This window comes from Sander lucioperca, chromosome 4, assembly GCF_008315115.2.
Source record: "Sander lucioperca isolate FBNREF2018 chromosome 4, SLUC_FBN_1.2, whole genome shotgun sequence".
In the NCBI taxonomy this organism is placed as follows: domain Eukaryota; kingdom Metazoa; phylum Chordata; class Actinopteri; order Perciformes; family Percidae; genus Sander; species Sander lucioperca.
This window is the reverse complement of record NC_050176.1, coordinates 27,978,740-28,000,378: the sequence shown is the minus strand read 5'-3', so window position 1 is coordinate 28,000,378 and position 21,639 is coordinate 27,978,740. Positions and strand designations below refer to the sequence as shown.

At 41.5% G+C, this 21,639-nt stretch overlaps 1 protein-coding gene across 5 annotated transcripts in view; it reads right to left on the bottom strand.

Annotated features, from left to right (window-relative positions):
• Nucleotides 1-21,639, bottom strand: part of dlc1 (DLC1 Rho GTPase activating protein) — a 93,706-nt gene that overhangs the window by 32,576 nt on the left and 39,491 nt on the right. For 2 of the 5 annotated variants that reach the window (XM_035999980.1, XM_035999981.1), the window contains exon 1: nt 14,462-14,810. The exons of the other annotated variants lie outside the window; for them this stretch is intronic. In XM_035999980.1, the coding sequence (XP_035855873.1) occupies nt 14,462-14,591 (130 nt within the window). In that variant the 5' untranslated portion in view covers nt 14,592-14,810. Of the gene's footprint in view, nt 1-14,461; nt 14,811-21,639 lie in introns of those variants that run through there. 5 annotated transcript variants of the gene reach the window in all.

Below are 21,639 nucleotides of genomic sequence, written 5' to 3'. Positions count from 1 at the left end.
CAAGTACAGAGTGTGGACTGGTAGCTGGAGAGGTGCCAGTTCACCTCCTGTGTACCCTTGAGAAAGGCACTGAACCCCCAACTGCTCGGAGTGCCTTTAATTGGCAGCCCCCTCACTCTGACATCTCTCTATTTGTGCATGTATAAGGTCCTGTTTGTGCATGTGTGTGTATTTCGGGCCTGTGTGTAATGTGTAACACCAACAGAGTGTTAAAATGTAATTTTCCCTAGTGGGGTTAATTAAGTATGTCTTCTTCTTTTTCTAAATGTCTGCATCTCGTTTTCCCTTGTCACTTTAACACACTTTAACACTTTATGGGATTAGCCCTAATGCCCTGAACCCCCATTCAACCACTCTTTCACTCCCTGTCCTACACATTGACACAGTTGGTTTATTTACTTTAGGAGCTAATGGACAGCACTGGTGTGTTAGTGGGTGGAGACTTTGGGTGATGAACAGGAGCTGCAGTTAGACCTGTGACTCCACCCTCGTTCCTCTGCTCCTCATCGGCCCCTGGGGGATGATCGCTCAACTCCTGAGTAACGAGGGGGGGCTAATACTGTCCAGCTGGAGGTTGGCAGCAGTGACAGAACCTCCATATGCCCAACAGATTGGGCTCTGGCTCTCATGCTGACCCTTCTCTGTTTACCCAGTCCTCCCATCTTTCCAAAAACGAAGGAACAGGAGTGCAGGAAATATAAAAACAGCGATACTGGAGAACCACAGGCAGAAAGGCAGGAAAATGCTATGCGTTTCATTGTTATGAAAGGTTTAATGGTCCAGTTCAACATGACTGATGCATGAGAATGAATTATTATGTTAGTAGTAGGTGTGACGAAAAGCAATGTACCAGACCACCATAAAGTGCACTGGTAGCAACTGTGATAGTTTGAGGCAGTCAGCTTCAGTGGGAAATGCTAGGTAAATGGTGGTAACACCAGCATGCTAACAGTAGGCTCACAATAACAATGCTAACAAGTTGATACTTATGGACCAAAATGGTGGACTAACTGCCTAACCAACTTTGCCATCCTAGGAGCCAAGCCACTAGCATGTCTAAAAATGAGTTTAAATTATAAAAACTTTGGAAAGAGAAAGCTGTCACTCCATTTAAATTTGCAAAAATGTTTGGATTTCATTCATATTAAAATCACACGATGCTATTGTGAGTGACAAACAACTTTTTTTTTTTTTTTTTACAAACAATGATCCCTGTTTTCTCAGAGGACAACAGAGTCCTAATACTTGTGTTTTGAAGGAGACCACAGAGAGATCAAACCACGTCATTGTCTGAAGAAAAATGTTTCAGGCCTTAACAACCATAGAAACAAGACAAAACCCCCCTTTGCTTCCTCGCTTTTAGTGCTAACGGCTTTAAGGCAATGAGGCAAGCACAGGGCAAGCAAATAACGAGTTGCTGCCAATGTGTTGTGGCTTTATTCACCTGCAGGTTTTGAACTTGATCCTAAAAACTGACAGCCAGGCTTTTCTAGCTCACGTTTCAGTGCGTGCATATTGGAAAGAGCCACTCAAGTGGTTCACATGACAGCTATTGACCCTGCAGATAGACAGGCAAAGAGAGAAAAAAAACCAACATGTTTACCATTCATTAAGTTTCAAATGAAAGCTATTTGAGAAAGGGACAGATGCACACACAGGAATCTCTGTTAGAAAAAACTGGAGGTCCGACATCACCTCAGGCAAAATCAAACAAACCCTCATTTTAATAACATGCCAAGAATGCCTTGTTCAGAACATTATGGCCCTGCTGCTTTGTTTTACAACCAATGAATGAAAAATATTGTGTTGGAGGAAGCAGATGGCAACTTTGTGGCCTGTCAGGGTATTTAGTCCAAGAAATGCTGGACACACACTATGTTCACTGACCATCACATTAACCACCCATGCACACACACACATAAAGACATTAAGTTGTCAAAGTGTCACTTACCCAACATGCTAATGCTATGCACTCCAGTGCTTGTATTATTACCAGCTGTAAGGAGTTAAAGTGGAGGTTGGCCAGGACACAGAGGGTGACAACACTCAGGCAGTGGCCTTGTGTTCACCCATTCATGGTGGCAAAAAGGGTTACGATCCCTGAGTGACTAAAAGGTGAAAGGTCATCACCTCTCGATCAGAGGGAGAAAGGGACATTAAGTGGCCGCTCAGTCTAAAGAGAGATTATGTTAAAGCTCCTTGGAGGTCTCTGTTATGAGGAGCAGAAAACAAGACACAAAATTAAGTTTGGCCACGTCAGCACTAGAGAGCTAGAACTAGAAAATAAAAATCTCAAGTACATGTTGTATAAAGCTGGTACAACACTGGATGAACCTTTGCTGGTAGTCCAGAACACATCTTGTGATGGATCACAATGTTGCCCTGACACAAATCTTTCCTTTGAGATTCTTGGAAAAGGCTTTTAAAAGGTTCACCAAGGGCCCGAAGGCATTCATAACTCGCCAGAACAGTTTCTTGATGCCGTTTGCAGCCTTAGACCTCTAACCAAATTCTTACTTACTGATGATCAGACTATTCTTGAAATGGCTCACATTTCGGTAACTATCTCATCTAATTCACAGCAACTGGTTTGTCCAATTACCACAAGTGAATTTTGAGAAAACAATGGGAAGCCATAACCAGTAGCGTTTTTTGGCACGGGCGAAGCGGGCAGTCGCTCGGGGCGTCACTTTTTCATGACACATGGGGGGCGGCACGAGCACTTAAAAAAAAAATAAAAATCCTCAAAGCGGTTTTCTACTGTATTATCTATCATTTCACCGTGTGGGGAATTGGCAAATTGGCGCCCCTGCTTGCTGAAAAGGTACCGTGCACAGAGAAGCTGTGTGAGAAGGGGAAAGGGGAGGGGGGAGCGGGGGACAGTTCACCTCTGGGTCGAACAGGTTGCTGGGCATAGGCGCTGATACTGTTGGTGCTCTGCTAATACTGAGCACCCACAAAGCTGATCGCGGTTATGTGTCAGTTAAACTTTTCATCTCCAATCCTATCCTGAGTTGAAAGATAGCCTACTTTACGGCTTTATTATCGAGTTGATAGGCGTGTGTGTTTGTGTCGGCCGTCTGAAATGCAAACATTTGTTGAGTACTTTTTTTTTTTAAAGGGTGGGCGGCCGTGAGCACCGACGGAGGAAAACATAAATCGGCGCCTATGTTGCTTGGTCTCCCAAATGGAACGGTCCGGACAAGGGGGGGAACGGGGGACCATGAGCCTCCCTTGAGCTTATCACTTTTATGCATGATAAGGATCTATCGGAGATCTACCCAAACTTTTGGACTGCTCTGAGGATTGCACTTACTCTGCCAGTCACTGTGGCTTAAGCAGAGAGGAGCTTTTCAAAACTAAAGTTGATCAAGTAGTATCAGTCATTCAACAGGGGAGCAGATTTCATACGATAACATCATAAATGATTTTGCATCAAGGAAGGCCAGCTCGAAGGGGGTCTCGCCCTGGGTGTAATTCAATGTAGGACAGCCACTGGCCATAACCATAACATTTACAACATTACCTTTCAGATCTAACAGGGGAACAGCAAGTCTTCTCATACCTGGCAAGGAGTGGAGCTTAAGAGTTGACCTCAAGAAGAAGCTTCAGTTCCCAGGAAAATAGTCAGTGGGTGGGTGTCATGTGGTCGGTGGCCTGCAGAGCTCCAAGTGCCGTGGGAGGGGGGGACTCAAGGCAGCCCATGAGTGGAAGCAGGCAAAGTACTCCAACTTGGCTGTGGAGTGCAGGGAGGCTGGCTTGAGGGCTGTCACATACCTGGTGGAGGTGGGCTGGCGGGGCTTTGTCGACTCCTCAACCTCTCGACTGCTCCGAGACATGGGCGTGACAGGAGCGGGGCATCGGAAAGCCATCAAAGATCTGGCATAAGAGGCGGAAATAGGTAGTTTCTGGTTGTGGTTGAGGAGGAAGGTGAAGAGTTGGGGGCCAGATAACACCTAGGGTATCAGCAGGGGGTAGCAGGGAGAAAACCCTGCCATTGCTCCGCCACCAGGAGACGTACTGGGAATAAAGAAAAGAAACTGGTGGTCCCCAGCTGATGACCCGCTATGGTCTGGTAGAGTTGTTTGATCTGTCTTCCCCGAAGGGGACACTTGTTCTCCAAGGCACTAGTGGAGGTGCTTTAGGCAGCAATGCCTTGCAGGTAGACAGACAACCTGTATCTCAAAATTAGATCTAACAAAAGCCTGGAGGAGAGTATAAGTTAAAGGGGTCACTTTGGAAATAGTTCACTCAGCTGTGCTGCTTTTGTCTGTATTACAGTCTCAACTGTCAGGTATCTTCCATCCATCCAAACACAATGACAAATGCAGAATGGAAAGTGAATGCCATTCTGGATTGTGGAAATTCATCTGTAATCACTTCCCTTCCCAATTTCTTTGGCACATCTGCTCACTCTTCATATCTTGCCAACCCTCAGTCCCATTTCCATTGGGATACAGCCAATGATTATCATCCCATTTTTAGCCAGGCAAGTGACACGGCTCTATGAATGGCAATGTCAGTCCGTCGCAGTTGGTCCTCCACTTTGATCCAGACTGAAATATCTCAACAACTTTTTTATGGACAGATGACATTGGGTATGGACAGTCATGGTCACAGCTAAACTAAGATGGTGAACATGGTAAATGTTATCCTTACGTAGCATAGGCATGTTGGCATTGTGATTGGTCAGCATTTTAGCATATTTACTTTAGCAAGTAGCTCAAAGCACCACTGTGCTTAAGTACAAACTCACAGAGCCACTAGCATGACTGTAGACTCTTAGTCTTGTACTGGTACATTGCTGGGAACAACATGTGATCGTCTAGGCATTGAACTACATCCTTGACTGCACAAATACATAGAAGCATTTCACTGATATGGGAACTTGTGTATTTGGAGTCTAAGGGTGAGTGGACATATTGTCAGCATGTCCAGTGGTATTGATTGTTGTAGCACAATTGCAGAGAACATCTCTCTTTCTATCCCTCTTCTTTATCCTAACTATCTTTGGTCTTTAGTGTTTTTGTTAAGAGTTTTAAGATATTGCACTGCACTTTTACTTTTAAACTTCACTTTATTGGAAAACATGATGCTTTGATTAATACTCTACTCAAGCCCAAGTTATATTGTCCAACAGTTCCAGTGACTCATGCAGTCTTATGACTGGCATCGAAAAGAAAGACATCTATTGTTAGTAAGATAAAAAATCTTTAGAATCAGCTGTGCAGATGGATGCTTAGGAAAAACATATGTGTCTCAATAAATGATACTATCTTGCTGGCAGGTCAGTGAAATGCTGAAAGGATGGATGTTGGATGATAGGGTATATTGTGCTGGTGACTGGAGTGAGTCACAACATGGGTCAGTGTGTTGGTATTTCTGAAAACACTGGGATAACATCATGACCTCTGATCGGTTAGTATCACACTGCTCTGTCAATATAAGTAGCCATCCTTCTTTCATTCCTTGGATTCTCATAGTTCGACAACTGAGCTTGATGTTCCCTGACTAATAAACACACACAGGGACATCTGCTTGTGTTTATGAATCACACTGCACTATTTAAAATTGACAGGGATCCAGGTTAAAATCTGCATTCCTCACTGTTATTATCGGATCTGTGTTAAGACTAACTCTAATGACTGCAACATGCATTAAAATCGTTATGCCTATTTTCTTATTGGGCAAATGAGAAATTTCATTTTGAGATTAGTCATTCCCAACAACTCTTGTTCTCGTTCCAATAAAAATCCAAATCAGAAGACTCCATCATGACTCACTGCTCCGAAACTGTTCGAGAATGCCCCCATAATCAATGGCAAGGGGGTCAAAAATACCAACATGAGCAATAGGATTAGCTCAAAATCCCCTGCGGATAGAGTAAATTAAAGATGGCTAACCCACTAAGACCTGCTAGAGCCGCAAAAAGTAGCAGACACACAGGAAATGAAGGCCCACTGGAGAGTAAACAAACAACATACCATGAGATCAGGCACCCCAAGAGGCAGTTAAGTCACCAGAGATGAGACCATTTTAATGGGGCACTAAAACACGTTGTAAGTACCCATGTGGAAGAGATTCTTCTGGAATGTGGCTGCTTTACAACTAATGACCAGTGACGAGTCGTCATGCAATCACATCACAAGTCTTTAAGTCCTCAACCTCTCATCTTCCGTCATACCTCACAGTTAAGGATGGATGTGCATGGAGGACGGTCACACACTCATAGGGTTTTACACAGTTAAATTCCACAGCTTGATTGTTCTCAGCACTTTCACTTAAGTTCCTGATACACATGAATGCATACCCATTATGTGCACACATCATTTTTTATCAGAACACCAAATATCTTTCTTTCTCCCTTCCTGGCTCTCTCATTAACAGTACATGAATATCTTCAAACACAGCACCACCAATCAGTAGTATTGATTAAAGCTAGGAAGGCAACAGTGACTCAAGGTATTAAAGACAGCTCTGTGTCTGCCAACAAAGCAACTCTGCTCACATCAGCATTCACACCATTTCTGCTGACGGAGGGAGGAAAGGTGTAGGAGTGGATGGCCTGTGAAATCAGAGCGCAGCGGCAGGAGAGAATTACACAATGTGTGCAAATATTTGTGCACACCACTTTGGGAATCCCAAGCTTTGCCAGTTAGCTAGTTCTGTGAGTGTTGGGTCTGCGAAGCACTGCGCCTCATCTCTGTACAATGTCAATGGACGCTTGAAATGGCGGGCTCATTGTTCCAGCTCGGTTAGATCTGAAAATTTGAGTCTGTGAGGAAGACAAGTGTTTGCCCAAGTTCTGTACTGAACAATAGCATCACCTTCCAGCTGCAGAGTAAAAGCATGGGGAGCGAATGGGACAATGACAAGTCAAGAACATGCATCAAGTGGGCTACTTGTGGTCTTGCTGAAAGGGCTCAGACGTCCCACTTGGGAGATGATTAGGGCAAAGAGACTGAGAAATCAAAGAATAGGCTGATTAGGATTCTGCTCACGAATCAGCTGCAGCTACATGCACATAACGCTAAGGGCTCAGATCTGGCTTTTTGTCTGTCTTCTCTGACAGTCTCCTATGTCTTAGCACTGCTCTCTCTATACACAATAAAGTAAAAACAACATCAAAATAATTATGAAGAAAAAGAAATTATCATTATTTGCTGTAATGTTACAACATCACCATGGCTTTATGTTGCTGCTCTCTGGATCAAACATATCTTCATGTTTTCTTTTTTTTTACTAAAGACAGAACAAATCAGAACAAAATTCTAGATCAATAAAACAGAGAGGGGTCTTTTGATTAGGGACTCAAAAGACACATTCAGTGAGTTCATGCGTTAAAAAGAGAAAGTGACAAAATACTGAAGGAGAGGGAGCATAGTAGAACAAGCAAAGTAAACAAGTTGGCGTTAGCTTGCCGGAGTCACTGGGTTTAGCAAAACATTCCAAAGTTTTCGAAACAAGCGTCCTTGTGAGTGCACTGGGGCAGAAACAAGGGGGCTTTAAATCACTGAACAGGAACAGCGCTGGAGGACTCTAATTCAATCATAAATATCTCAAGAGTGTTCGCCCTCACACACACCAACATGTCAAGTTAAGTGACTACCAGTCACCTATATAACAGCAGGACAATCAGACAGAATAACCTCGCCAAACCTAATAAGCTGGAAGAGGACAATATTGTCCACTAACACCAGCCCCCTGGAGCAGAATTGATATACATTCTATAAATTTGACCTTACAAACAGTAAGTTTGTAAACGTTTTGTACATATATATATTATTTATCAAAAGGTCATATAGTCTTATTTATTATGTTGATATAGGCTGTGGTTAATGGAGAAATCTATCTAATTACATTTCTGCTAAAATGAAAAAGACTAAACCATAACATCACTCATACACTGGCTGAACCAAACTGCAGACTCTGAATCTGTGAATTATAACTAGTCAAGGCTTTACATCCTGGTGTTACAAAATGAAACAAAACATAGCATGGCAATCTGGTGAAACAATATTTGCTGATGTACAGGCTAGTTTAAAAAAAAAAAGATGAATTCAAAAATAAAAGTGCCTAAAACCTCTCATCTGCTGATGAAGACAGTGTCTATGACTGAAGGCTCTGGAAAAGGGTAGTAAGTAGACTGTGAGTTGGTACTGCTTAGTCCAAAAAAAAGTACTATGAACAAGAATGAACTTTCACGCTGATTTATTTTAATTTTTTTTTTAAGTCTTGAATTTTCTTCCTTCCTGAGGGAACCACAAGACAAACTTTTGACTGACATGCTTTTCAAGTCAAGTGATGGGTTAAAAAATGCTAAACAAATATAAAAACATACAGAGATAGAAAAAGACGGATGATGAGGTAGAGAGTGAAAATACAGAATGTCCCTGGCACATGTCCCATAGTCATGTCTAGTCGAGCTTGACTGTAATCTTATAGTGTATACATACACATGCTTACACAGTAAAGGTGTCTGTGCATGCTTTTAGGTATGCTCTGAATTGTTCACACCCACCCACACTGTTTTTATGACTCTTTAAGTAGTTCAAGTGTGGCACGCTTTACTCACGAGATACACATAGACTTGAATAAAATGTCAGGCACAGAGATGACAGGAAACACTGTTCTTGGCTTACTTTTTCAAATCCTCATGACTGGGATGGGATGTTGGCACAAAAGTAGACAGTGGAGCATTTCATCTGCCTTGATAAAATAATAAGGAGGTGCTATTTATAGACATAAATTGAGCAGCTGGACCTAAATGTGAAGGCATATTGAATCGTGAGGTCCCAACAAGAGAATTGGTGGAACATCACAAGCTGTTCTACAGAACTTAAGGTGCTCAAATTAAGCCACTGGAACAACTCGTGATAAAACATCATATGCAGATCTGATTAAGTAACAGACATGTGCTGTGAGAACTTAAATACAATACAAAATACAACCAGGATTGAAACACACGTTGGGAGCAAAAATCACAAACACTTTAATTGTTGCTAAGACCACAGATGTGTATGCCGCAACCCAACAAACAGTTGAGTAAAATTAGTTAAAGCTCAACAGCAAGACAAGTCAGCCATGGGTGTTTAAAGAAGAGATAACACAACGTGGGTCTTGTATTATGTAGTTTGATCCCAATAGATATAAAAAATAATATAAAATATGCAGAACTAATTCAACCAAAGATGTACACATTTCATATTTGTGTCTGCAGTATCTGCAGTTAATTCTTATGTTTTCAAGCTAGATCCCGGATTAAACTTTAATAGCTCTGTCCATTCTTGGGGTGAAAGTATCTTGTTGAAGCTAATTTGTTACATGGTTGCCTGCTGCGTTTTCATTCAAAGAGATCTCTGCTGATGTCACAGTGGTGCACCCTTTCTGACTTCCTCTTTGGGCATCCTCCAGGCGTGAAATGGCCCGCTGGGTCCCTGTAGAGTCCTGTAGGGCCACAATAGGTCCAGGACATCTGTGTGGTTTAACAGTTGGCAAGGCTTGAGTAGACCGGAACATGTCTATGGACCTCCCACTGGCCCACACTTAAGCCCAATACAAAAGACTGGTAGCCACTTAACAATAACACATTCATGCACAAGTAGGGGCACAAAGACACAAATACACACCCACACACTGGCACTTACTTATAGCAAATATATTTACATAAATCCACACCCATTGTTTTATTTATTGTACCCCAGTGTGTTTAGGGAAAAGAGTATTTAATGACCTTCATGTCTTTCCCAGATGCAGTACCGTTTTGATAGTGATGTCTTAGGCATATGTTGAAAAACCTTGGCCAAACCAGAACATGAACTTAAGTGTTCACCTTATACTGGATACACAAGGCTCTATGGATGGAAATGTCTGATGGGTCATTTTAGTCCAAACCACTTTGTCCCAATTTCATCTGGTATGAGGCAGGCTTTTGTCTGCCTGTGCTCGTATAGTCATTTTGTGGTTTGAAAGGGAAATGTGCTTGCCAAGCTGAATGGAGTAGCGTAGCTGGGGGTTTGGTAATGCAGATTAGGTAGTGCAGTGCACTTTTGGTATTCATTTTGGAATTAAATTGTGGCTCCACTAAGACTTAGCACACTTTAGATGGTGAAGGCGCACACACAGACCTTTATACATTTACATAAACCACTTTAAGAAAAATACCGGGATAGATTTGAAGCAGAGATGCTGCAATTATGATATGCATGTTAGACCACTGGGTCACTAGGAAGTTCGTATGCACATTAAACACCTACACACCATTAGTGTTGGCTTTTTCTTTTGCACCAATTCCTTTTCATTATATAATGAAAGTAATTAGAAATGTAGCATGGAGGTTGACATCATGATGAGGTATTAGTGGAGAAGATAAACTTCCATCTTGCAGTCTGAATGTAATTAATACCTGTTTTACTTTGGCAGCAGCAAAATTTGAAATGACCAACTACTGTAAGACTGTATGCTTGGTGCATTCTGAGGGTGAAGAAAAACTCTGTAAGTGCAAGGGAGAAACTAACCAGAAACTAAGGTTGCTGACACTGAATTTCATAAACAAGCAAGGCAGACAATGCATAATTGCACTGTTAGGATGTCTGCAGAAACAAAATGTGAACTGCTTTCAAAGGGTGTGAAAGCTGCTTGAGGTTTGTGCTCAGGTTCACAAAAATATAGCCCAAAGTCTTGTTTTCTAACTATTTGGTGATGAAAGTCTGTATTAACACGTGACTGTATTAACAGCTGGTATTAAGAGAAAATCCACTTATCATTGTTAAGGGAAAACTGTGCAAACAGTAACTTAATACATGTGAATATTGGTGTAATATTACAGAAATGCAGCAGCTATATGCATGTTCACACTCATTTGACATTCCTAAGACTTGAGCCAGAGCAAAACAGCAAGACAGAGTAAAGCGCAAATCCGTAAGCCAATGAACATTTCCTTATTTTCCACAAGTACGGCTTTCGTCATTGAATGAGACAATATAAACTAAATAAATTGCATTTGTATCTTATTTAAGCAAAAGCTTACACAGCCTTACACAATATCTAGACATTTGCTGAAATATTCTAAGCCAAGACGAAATGAACCAACCTAATAGGCCTATTACTTCCATTCACATGACTTTGGGAAATGGATTGATTGACAAATCTCTGGTTGTTACGCAATAGCATTAGCCCAGTAGCATTATGATAGGCATAATAAAACAATTAGGCCTCTCAGGTAACCAGCTAAAAGTGGTGGAAACGGGAGAGCAGAAATAACCTTCACCTTGATGCAATCCATGATTACATCACAATGCAATCCTACAGAAGTGGCACTACATTATACACAAGACTCTTTGTGTAAAAACATGACATTTGGAAAGACGTAAAAACCTTTTAGTGCAAGGGCAGGATGGTGAGCACATGTTAAGTGTCAGCTGGGAAAAAGAACACGTCAGCATAAGTGACATGAAAGAAAAAAATAGTTCATGTGATGAGTGGTGTTGACATAATTCAGTGAGCTCTGACTTTATAACTTTTCCTACTCTGTTTATTATTGATCACACGTCTACATTCATTAATGACTTATCCATCTTACTGTATATCATGGAAATGAGCAATAATCTCAAGAGTCCAATTTACTGAAGGGCTTTTGGGGCTAAGTGATTGTTGTGAAACAGTCCAAATTATTTAATGTTGTGTGATTTATTTTATAACATTGTATTTATTTTGTCCAGTGAATGTCAAAAAGAAAAGTTTACAATTGACTTTTTGTAAAATCTTTAAAGGTATGCATTACCGTGATCTTCTGGTCAACTGAATGCAACAGTTCAACTCAAATGCTCTAATCTGGAATCTGTATGACAGTAAACTTTACGAATTGACTAAGGGAAATATTTTGCAGGCAGCTATGATGACATATCGTTTGTTGCCCTCTTTTCTTTTGCTATCTGTCCTGATTCCAGATCCCCTTTGACCTGTCTGAAAATGACTGAAACCCATTTAAAACAGAGCAGAAGGCATGCCACTCATTCCAGACTATGTTCTCTTCTTCCGAGTCTTTGCTGAGTCAAATATGTCCGTATTCCACCTACCTCCTACAAATCAACAGGCAACTTTATTTATCTTTTTCAAGGTTGTGAAGCATTGCATCTGGCAGCATCAGATGAATCATGGAACAAGATAAGTCAAACGGCTTTACGGTTTGCAGCAAGAGAGAAACTTGTTATATGGTAAACTGAAATTCTCAGAGCTATATCATGAGCTGGTGAAAAGGTGTGCAGCCTCAATGGTGCCGTATCTGTTACTGTCTTCTTGGAATTGCATGCCTTTGGCCTAAAGGAAGGGATGAGCATCAGCTCCTCAAAGTTCCATTCATACACCTTCACTGCCTAATGATCTGTCTTGAAAAAGGGGGTTGATTTAAGGGGGCTCCCGAGGACAATAGCCTGACAAACCTGTGATCTTTTTGATGATGTCTCCAACAGACAGTGTGCACAAAGACTGAGTGACAGCAGGGTTCTGTCAGTGGATAAACTCAATGTTTTCCCTTCAGCTGTAAACATGCTTAAATATGTGATGTGATCATAGGGATCATAGGACAAGGGTGGGAAATGTCAACAAGGCTATTGGGTTTCAGGATGCTTGATGCTGCACAGAGATGACATGCACTCCTTGAGAGCATGCTTTGAGTGTTATTAGCTAATGCACATGCGTCATCAAGGATCACATACCGCCTACATACTGTAAATATCAAAGCCTAGTTGATTTTTTCCAAGGCAGCCCAAGACCATTTTGCAACCAGAAAAGTCTGTTCTGTTCTTTTTTCACAAACTGAATCATATTTAATCAGTGTATTCTAAAATAACACAAAATATAGTTAAAGTCATATATAAAATACAGTTTAAAGGATTTATAATTTAATGGAACTTCAACACTAAAAGCTTTTTATGATGAAGTTTAATTAGTGGGAAGTGGCATGTGGAAACAAACACACTGACTAAGAACACCTACAGCTCTCTTGCTACAGTACACTGTGTTCCTGCACTTTACAGCCAGTAACACACATGCATGAATTCACACACAGTCCCAATGGTTTAGTTTATGCATGCATTTTCTGTGAAAGCCACAACATTCTGCCTACGTCTTGAAGAAAGAGAGCAAATGAAGAGAAGAGAAATTAGTGACAGGAGAGCTGTAATTAGATCCTGTCATAATTCTTTGACCCACTTTTCAACTCTTCCCTCTTTCATGTGGGACATGGAGCTATGTGGCAACAGCCTGAAACATCCTGGTGGATATTTATCACCTGGTGCTCACTTCTTCAATAGAGAGGTTAGGCCACAGAGCACTGACCTCTGGATTCAGTGGGAACATTGTGTTACCTCCTTTGAAAAGAAGCACACCAGCACCTGTACTGACTTGGAAAGTGCCACGATTTCAAACATGATGCAGCCGAACGTCATGTATATCGTGACCCTTAAAGATGATCATGCCTCTCTTAAAAACACTTTGAAGCGGCCTTAATCTGCAGATGATATCGGCCATCTGCGGCCAACATTCCTTAAGAGCAGCTCTGTTAATCCATTTTCTATGCCGTTGCTCTTATATGATAGTGGACTATCTGTATTATTTAAAAGCAAGCTAGCCAGGGAGTTGGAAGTCTATTCTAATGCACTCAGTCCTGCATGTGTACAAGCAGCTCATCAGTTATACATGGGCAAAACCCAGTTTTCACTGTGGTGGAAGGAGGTAAGAGGGAAAATGTCTATAAAAGTAATGTGTGCACATCCCACCTTCTGGCAGGTGCAGGACAAATGAGAAATACTAAAGTGAAAAAATATAATGTCCGCAACACTGCTTTAAGCTCCCATATTTCGACAACGTTTCGACCCTGCTGGGTCTTCTTCAGGCAAAAGGGAGCTTAAAGTAGTGTTGCGGACATTATATGTTTTCACTTAAGAGGGAAAATGTCAACACTACTATCTCAAAGTCCTACACAGAGAAATGCATCCATGTTCATGTACATCCACCAACACAAATTGCCGTGACATAAAGCACAAGCAAAACCTAAATGTGACACAAACCTGACAATGATCATCTTAAAAACGTCTCAAGAAACATCTGAACTAGTCAGTGCCTGTTTCTCGGAGCTGCAGCATCCCCACACATCCAAGAAATGCTGTCTATTGATCTGTTTGTCAAAAACAAGGTGCACTTTGCAGAAGCCCTGCATCGCGTCCCGCCTTCTCTCTGAGACAATGACAATGCAGTTTCCTCATTCGGTTGTGTATCTTGTTAAAAGATTTTGAAACTCCACGTGCTTGGAGTAAATTACAACTGTATGTTTTGGAACAAAACATAGGCATACAGTATGCACACAATCACATACAAAACTGAAGCAACACACATGTACATGTACTGTGCAAATACCTACATACATACACCTGCTGTGTCAGTCACTGCCTTCGTCACTCACCTGCTAGTCGACTCTCTCGAGCGGGCTTGCTGAGCCTATCTAGGGCTTTGGAGGTTGAGGACCTGATGTGGTCACTGAAGGACCTCTGCAGCAGCAGCAGCCTCATTGAGCGAGACATGCCGTTTAGCATCCACCAAAATGTATCTATGTCAGACCTTGTCCCTACACCTGTTCCTGATGAGGCAGATTATTGAGCTTTTGTGCCTTGTCAATCCCACCTCTTTCCACTGCTTCTATTTTCTAACTTAGACGATATCAATGTTGAAGCATTCAATCATAATCTGACTAGTTTCTCCGTCTCGGTTTTGCCTCCTTCTCTTTCTCGCTCTGTTCTGTTCCAATCTGGACTGTACACTCCCGTCTGCTGCAGTGAGCATCAGTGCGGTAACTGCTGGGACACATCCAGCCAGTGCTGCAATGCTCTCATATTCTATTCTGCCAGTGTGTGTGTGTGTGTGCATATATACATGTGTGTAAGTGTGAGTAAGTGCTTTCTGACACAAGCTCCAGCACTCCCTGTGAATATTTGAGTGGTTTAGAGTCACGACTACCATCTTCAACTATCCCTGTCTTTTTTTAAATCTCATCTTTTTTTTGCCTCTCTCTCTGTCACCTTCCTCCTCTTATCCACTCTGTTTACACCTGCCCTACCCTGTCTAGACACAGAGAGCATCAATGCCAGTTATATAACCCTTTGCCCAGGTAGCCTGCTTGTTATGAAGATCCACTTGTCCTCGTTCTGCTGTCATTATAGATGTAATGTAACTCATTTTAATATGTTAACCATTGTATTTCAGGATGCCTATTGTCGGCTGGCCAGGGACTACAGCTGGAAATTAGCCGCAGAGGCTAAAGCTGCTCCTTTTAGGCTCTGCTACAGTTAATTAAACTAAACACACACTTACAAACACAAGTGATAAATGACAGTTATTGAGAAATAGGTATGTACTGTAAAACTTATGTAACAAAACTTAAGCTACTGACATGGACAAAAACAACACAATGGAATCCACTACTTAGACTGCTGCTGAGTTGATCGGATAATGCTGATTTAGCTTCTATGAAGCAAGCACAACTCTCTGGGGTCTGTGAAGAAGCTTAGTCATTCACTACTTACTGGGTGTAAACAGCAACTTCAGTATCTATAGCTGATTGGGGGTTTTACACTGTGGCTTTTTAGAAGATAAATTATTAGCATTTAAAAATAAGAATACATCTTGCAATCAGGTATAAGATTATTGTTAGTTTTCTTATCATTTAATATAATCTTTATATAATTGTACAATTTTAAGAAAGTTATACAATGTCAAAGCTGCACTACGTAATATTCTTATATCAACAATGGGTCTAGAGAGCTTTTTAGCATCTCTCAGCTTGTTTTTGGTTTTACAGCCTGCAACTGTTTTGGTTCAGTTTCTCTGCTATGATTAACGTTGCAGAATGCCGTCTTAAGGTGTGGACACACAGAGCAGACGGCCAAACGTCGGCAGAAAAGGCAGTTGGGCTGATCAGTCTCCCCAAATTGGTCAAAAAAATGCCTCGGAACACACCACAGCGACGAGACGTAAAACGCTAATCTGTATTGTCGCCCAAAAATGAAAACCGGCAGCTGATTGGACGAAAGCGTCACATGGGTCTGACTTCTCCGGAAATTCAAAGACAGACTGTCATGGCGGCTTGTTCAGAATACGATCTCATATTGTACTAAAATAGTTCACTGAAACATGTTTCTGAAATCATTTTAAGCGAGAAATAGGCCATGCAGTTGCTAAATCTGTCTTCATTTCAGATCCACAAAGGTCAGTTTAAAAGATTTTCGTCAGATTTTGAGAGACTCTAGTCACGCTCATTCCGCTCCCCGTTTCCGGGTTAGCACTCTACCAATCAGATGAGTCATTTGAGTCCGACTGCCGGCAGTGCCCGCCCCGCCGATTATACGTCAAATCGGCCAAAACGACGGCACGGAACACACCGAACAGACTGGGGGGAGGGTCACCCAATTTTTGTATTCATGAGAATAGCAAAATTTCAAAGTGGCTTGTTTGGTGCATATTTATCCATGTAGCTCTCCTCGGCTCCTATCGCTAGCAGATGGGTCCCTCCCTGTTTAGTCAGCCAGACAATTTGAGCTGTAGAGACCGTGGGATTTCCCAAACTGAATAAATCCCGCTCGCACATATAAACACAAAACTGCTTTGCATTGTGTTGTAGACATCTGCTGAAAAAATATTTTTATTCATTAGCATGATTGCCGTACTGTTCAGTTCAAAAACATCCAAAACACCGTATGAAAACATACCAGACGCAAGTTTTTATTTTGAAAAGTCGATGCTTGCGGACTGCACCAAGCCGGGAGGGCATGAGACAGGAGGTCTCCAGGCTGCAGCCATACCCAACTCAAATATCCTTTTGGTCCCGGTGATTATTTGTGAAACTGTGCAAACGACAGCCTTTTCAAGGCATTTGAGAAGGAAGGAGTGGTGGCATGCAAGCTCCCAAATTGACGCTCGTCTGAGAAATGGAGTTTTGGATAATGTTCAGCTTTGGCAAGCTTACCTATGCTAAAATATACAATGACTGAGGAAGCCTAGTGACGAGTCCATAGCAACCAGTGTTGAATTTGTTATTACCCAGTGTGCTTTGCTGAATGGTCTCAATGTTTTGTTTTATTTCATGTGAATACTAGTTTACTAGAGGAGTAACTTAGTATTTGAAGTAATGCAGTAATGCAGAAAGTGTGCATTTAGTTTCCATGATTATTGTGTTTCCACAATAGTGAGTAAATCTACTGAAATGGCCACCACACCATAACAGAGGAGTGTGATGCGTAAGATGAGAATGCAGAGGTTTAGGTTTTATGTCATGGCTGTAAAAAAACAATGGGTATCTGTACATCTTTGCCAAGTGCAAACCAGTACAGAAGGCATCAATACATTGTTGGGGAGGGTCATCCCTTTTTTCCATATCATTTTGGAGGGTCATCCAAAATTTATTGCAGGTGAAGGGAGGGTCAGGTCTATTTTGATTAAAGATCCCAAAACTCCTCCAGTGGCCCCTGAAATAAATAACGAACAGTCCCTAAAAGCAAAGTGAGTATTTGACTTACATTCATTGGGTGGCCAGAAACACGACTCCAAATGAATGCTAATGTTGCTCCGTTCTCAACTGTATTAGTAGATAGACTGCTGTTTGCTAACACGTCCGAAAACTCAGTTAACACTTTGTTAAATTTACTGAACTTATAAATGCTGTGTGTGTGTGTGTGTGTGTGTCTTTTAGCCTGATCATAATCATCATATGTGTGTATAGCTGTGAGCAGTATGAGCTGTTCAGATTGCCCTCCATTACATTCCACACTAAGAAACACACTTGAGAAAGTCAGCCAATCGTGCTGATTGTTCCAGCAAGTGAAGGTAATGTACCCAGCATTTGGCTTATTGCAGCCTACTGATAGCATTGTGCTCATCGCGGCCAATTGACTTTATGATCTCCTGAGGTTCGCAGAGACTGATATGGCTTAGATTCCCGCATCTTTGCTTTTTCACGACCCTTTAGTCTGCGCTTCTGCGACTGTGGAATGACCTCTTTAACAACGTTGTAAATAAGGATTAGGATGGGATGCAGAAGAACAAACATGCTATAAAAGTATCACGTTTTTTGTATCCTCCCTTACACACCTGTTCGAATCACATGACATCTGAATCACATTATATGTTTCATGCATGTGTGTGAGAGTGTGCGTACTCCAAGACATGCAAATGCAAAACATCTGGGTCAGAATTCACATCACAACAACATATCAGTGTTCTCTCTCTCTCTCTCTGGTATACCTGTACTAAACAGGTATAAACACACTGTAACCTGGATATGAGGGAAAATGTCCTGAAGGGCGGAGGAGAGGGGGTGGAGAGGGAAAAACAATGGAGTTCTCATACCTCAGGAAGGAAAGTCTTGCCAAAAGCCCCCTCTGTCAAACAAGTGTGCAGCGTGCCAGGAGTGTGTACCTACATCTAACTCCACAGAACAGAGGCAGGAGAGGGTTATCAGCCAACATACTGGCCTAGAAATGAACAGAGGAGGTGAAAAATGAGGGCAGGGGGATGTTTCTGGAAGGACTTCAAACAGTGTATATAAACAGTATGTGAGAGTCTATTATCAAAATGTCTGTGAAAAACAATGCACTATAATCTATTCTTTACAGCACAGCCAAAAATGTGTCGGTATGCTGAAGTATGTATGTGTGGGTGTGTCCGAGTGTGACTGTAATTGTGTGCGAGTCCCTTTGATGTGACCTTAAGGTGCTGACACATCAAGCAGACGGCAAAAAACTAGTGGCGATGAAGGCCGACTGCGGCGTCTCCTCATGTCGCCTGTGTCTTGGTCAAAAAGTTGCACTTGAACACAACTCGATGACTACAGTCGACGGCTAACTAGCATGTACGTTCTGCACCTGAGTGAGAGGAAATAACTCTTCAGGCCAGCAGGCGGCGGGAATCTATTTGTTTATTTAAAAAGGGAAACCGGATATATAAAAAAAGTTTCAATCATCTGACGATAGCAATGTGCTTTCTTACGATGTGACAAGAGTATGTAAGGTAAACGGTCTTTACATTAACCTTTACGATATTAGTTTATTTTGTAATATGTAGGTATGTAGATTGTTATGATATCAGTCTAGGCCTTTTAAGGAAGTTATGTGGTTAATTTTGATAAGGGTCAGAACTGATATGACATATGATACATGAGGGGACGTGTCCGTGTGAAGATGATTTAACTTGACCCAAGCTGCAGGTGGGGAGGAGATTCAGATTGAGATTGTTTCTGGAGGGAGACAATCACAGAAACAGCACACTGCAGGCTGACGCTGCAAAGCACACGCTTCCACACGGAGAACACTATTGAAGACAGAGACTCTGAAAGACTATTCTTGTTTTCCCCCAACACAACTTTTGTAAATACACCTTTTAAAACCTGAACTAACCCGCCAAAGAGCGGGCTTGCGGAAAGGTCAACGAGAGACGCTGGAGCTACTCCAAGCCCACGAGCAGGCTGTCCCTCCCAATGATCAACGCCAGCAGGCCCGGCTCCAGAACGCGGAATGGCACGGCGACTGGGTGAGTCCGTTTAACACAGCAAAACCCCTCTTAGGTAGGAAAGTATACGCTCATCCAGGCCAGCTTAGTCTCATTCTCACATTAAACGCAACACACAGGAAGAGGAGAAAATATATTTAATGTTACAAGCTAGGTTAGCCTTTAGTAGCTGTGTTTCTTTCTTGTTGAGCCCAGTTAGCTTAGCTTTGTACCAAGATCTTTTAAAAGACCGTTGTTTATTTTGAAATAAATATACCTACACAAGTAGTTACGTATGGCTGACAACGTCCTTGGTGTCTCAGCACCTTTAATCTACTATCAAACATGAACTCCCTTACCCTTACTGTCTGTCCTACTTTCTCCATTCTCCATTCTGACTATCTGATACCTTTGCACTGTGTGTGTGTGTGTGTGTGTGTGCGCGCACATCAGTCAATTCAAGAACTAAAAATAATTCTTTTCTCAGTAAGATATCATACAGCCAGACAACTTAAGGTATCACAACACAAAATATCCCATATATAGTTTATTCAAACAATCCACATCTCCTGCATGTTATAGACGATCTCTCCCCCAGACACCCAGACGAGGGGAATAAACCAGCCAGGAAGTGACAAGGCATGCTGAGCCAGGGCTGATTCATCAGCCTGGGGACAGCATAGGCATCTCACACCATCAACACTGGGAGATTTCCAATCCCCTGGTTACGGATGATAGTACTTACTGGATAAAGCATGCGTTCAGACCAGTAATAAACCCCAGTTAAAATGATAATCACATGAGTAAAGATGGACCCGTGCAGAAAAACACTCCTTGTTTGCTTGCTTTGCTCCCTCACGTTCTTCCCTCTTATTTTTAAGGTGATCAGCTTTTTGTGGCAAAATAATTCCAATCACTTTGAAGAAACCCTATTCAAAGTGAAACCCATGTATCTATATATGTACAGGCCACGTTAGTATTTTCTCTGTTATGGCGCTGAATAATGAGAAAAAAGAATCATACTGGAATTCTTTTCTGGCGATAAAGTTAAAGCACTCAGAGCGCTCAAGAGAAAATAGCCAAAAAATTAAAAAAAAAATCTTACCATGTTAAGAAATCCTTTTAAAAACATTCCCAGATCTGCACCTGGATCTGTATCTCTACCAAGAAATTACATTTCCACCAAATTTAATTGAAATCCATTTTCTGCTTTAAAAGAAACAGACACAAGGCAGTACTGTAAAAACATATCTTGCAGATGGAAAATAAACTTTAATTAATGTAAGAATCCACAACCTTTTCATATTCTGTACATAATTGCCTAAAGTATACTGCTCCCATAAAATAACTACAGACACCTAGTTCCCCAACATCCATGCAGTTAGTCATTGGCCAGGTTGCATATACAGAGGAAAAGCATTTTATTTATTTTCTATAAAAAGTAATACATGGTGTTCATGCACAGTGGGTGACGAAACACATACCAATCTGCTGAAAAATACATAAAGCTAAAGTAAGAATAATGACACAAGCCCTCTCAAGGCTTCTTTACTGTATTTGGTATAGGAGAGACTTTTGTTGTTGTAACTGTGAGTTCAGCAAGCTGGCTTCCTGTTGTAAATTCCCCTTCATGCAGTGGTTTCCTGTTCAGAGTACCATAGCTAGGGTGAATGATTGCCAAAGAAAGAAGTCTCAAAACTCAGAAAAACAGCAAAGAGGTTTCTGAGCCCTGACTCAAGTAAATCGGTGATACGATGAAGATAAGAAATAAGTTTAGTTTTTTCTAAATTACACTTTTCCAATCTTAGGAAATGTATTTTTTAAAACAAGGACACTTATTGTCAAGATATATCAACATGAAGTCTAAATAAACAGAAGCCCAAGACAAAATAATCTAAAACATCTATATTTTTTCCATATATAAGTATATCCATGTATGAGCTCAGGCATACAAAGTTGAATTCTTTGTTTCCAAGGGGAACAGGTCAGATTGCACCCGTATATGTATTCACAGCTGAGTTGGAAGTGTGAAATAGAAATGGAATGAACTCCAACATGTTACAGTACAGTACCAGTCTCTACACAGGAAGCCGGTGAGAGAGTGTG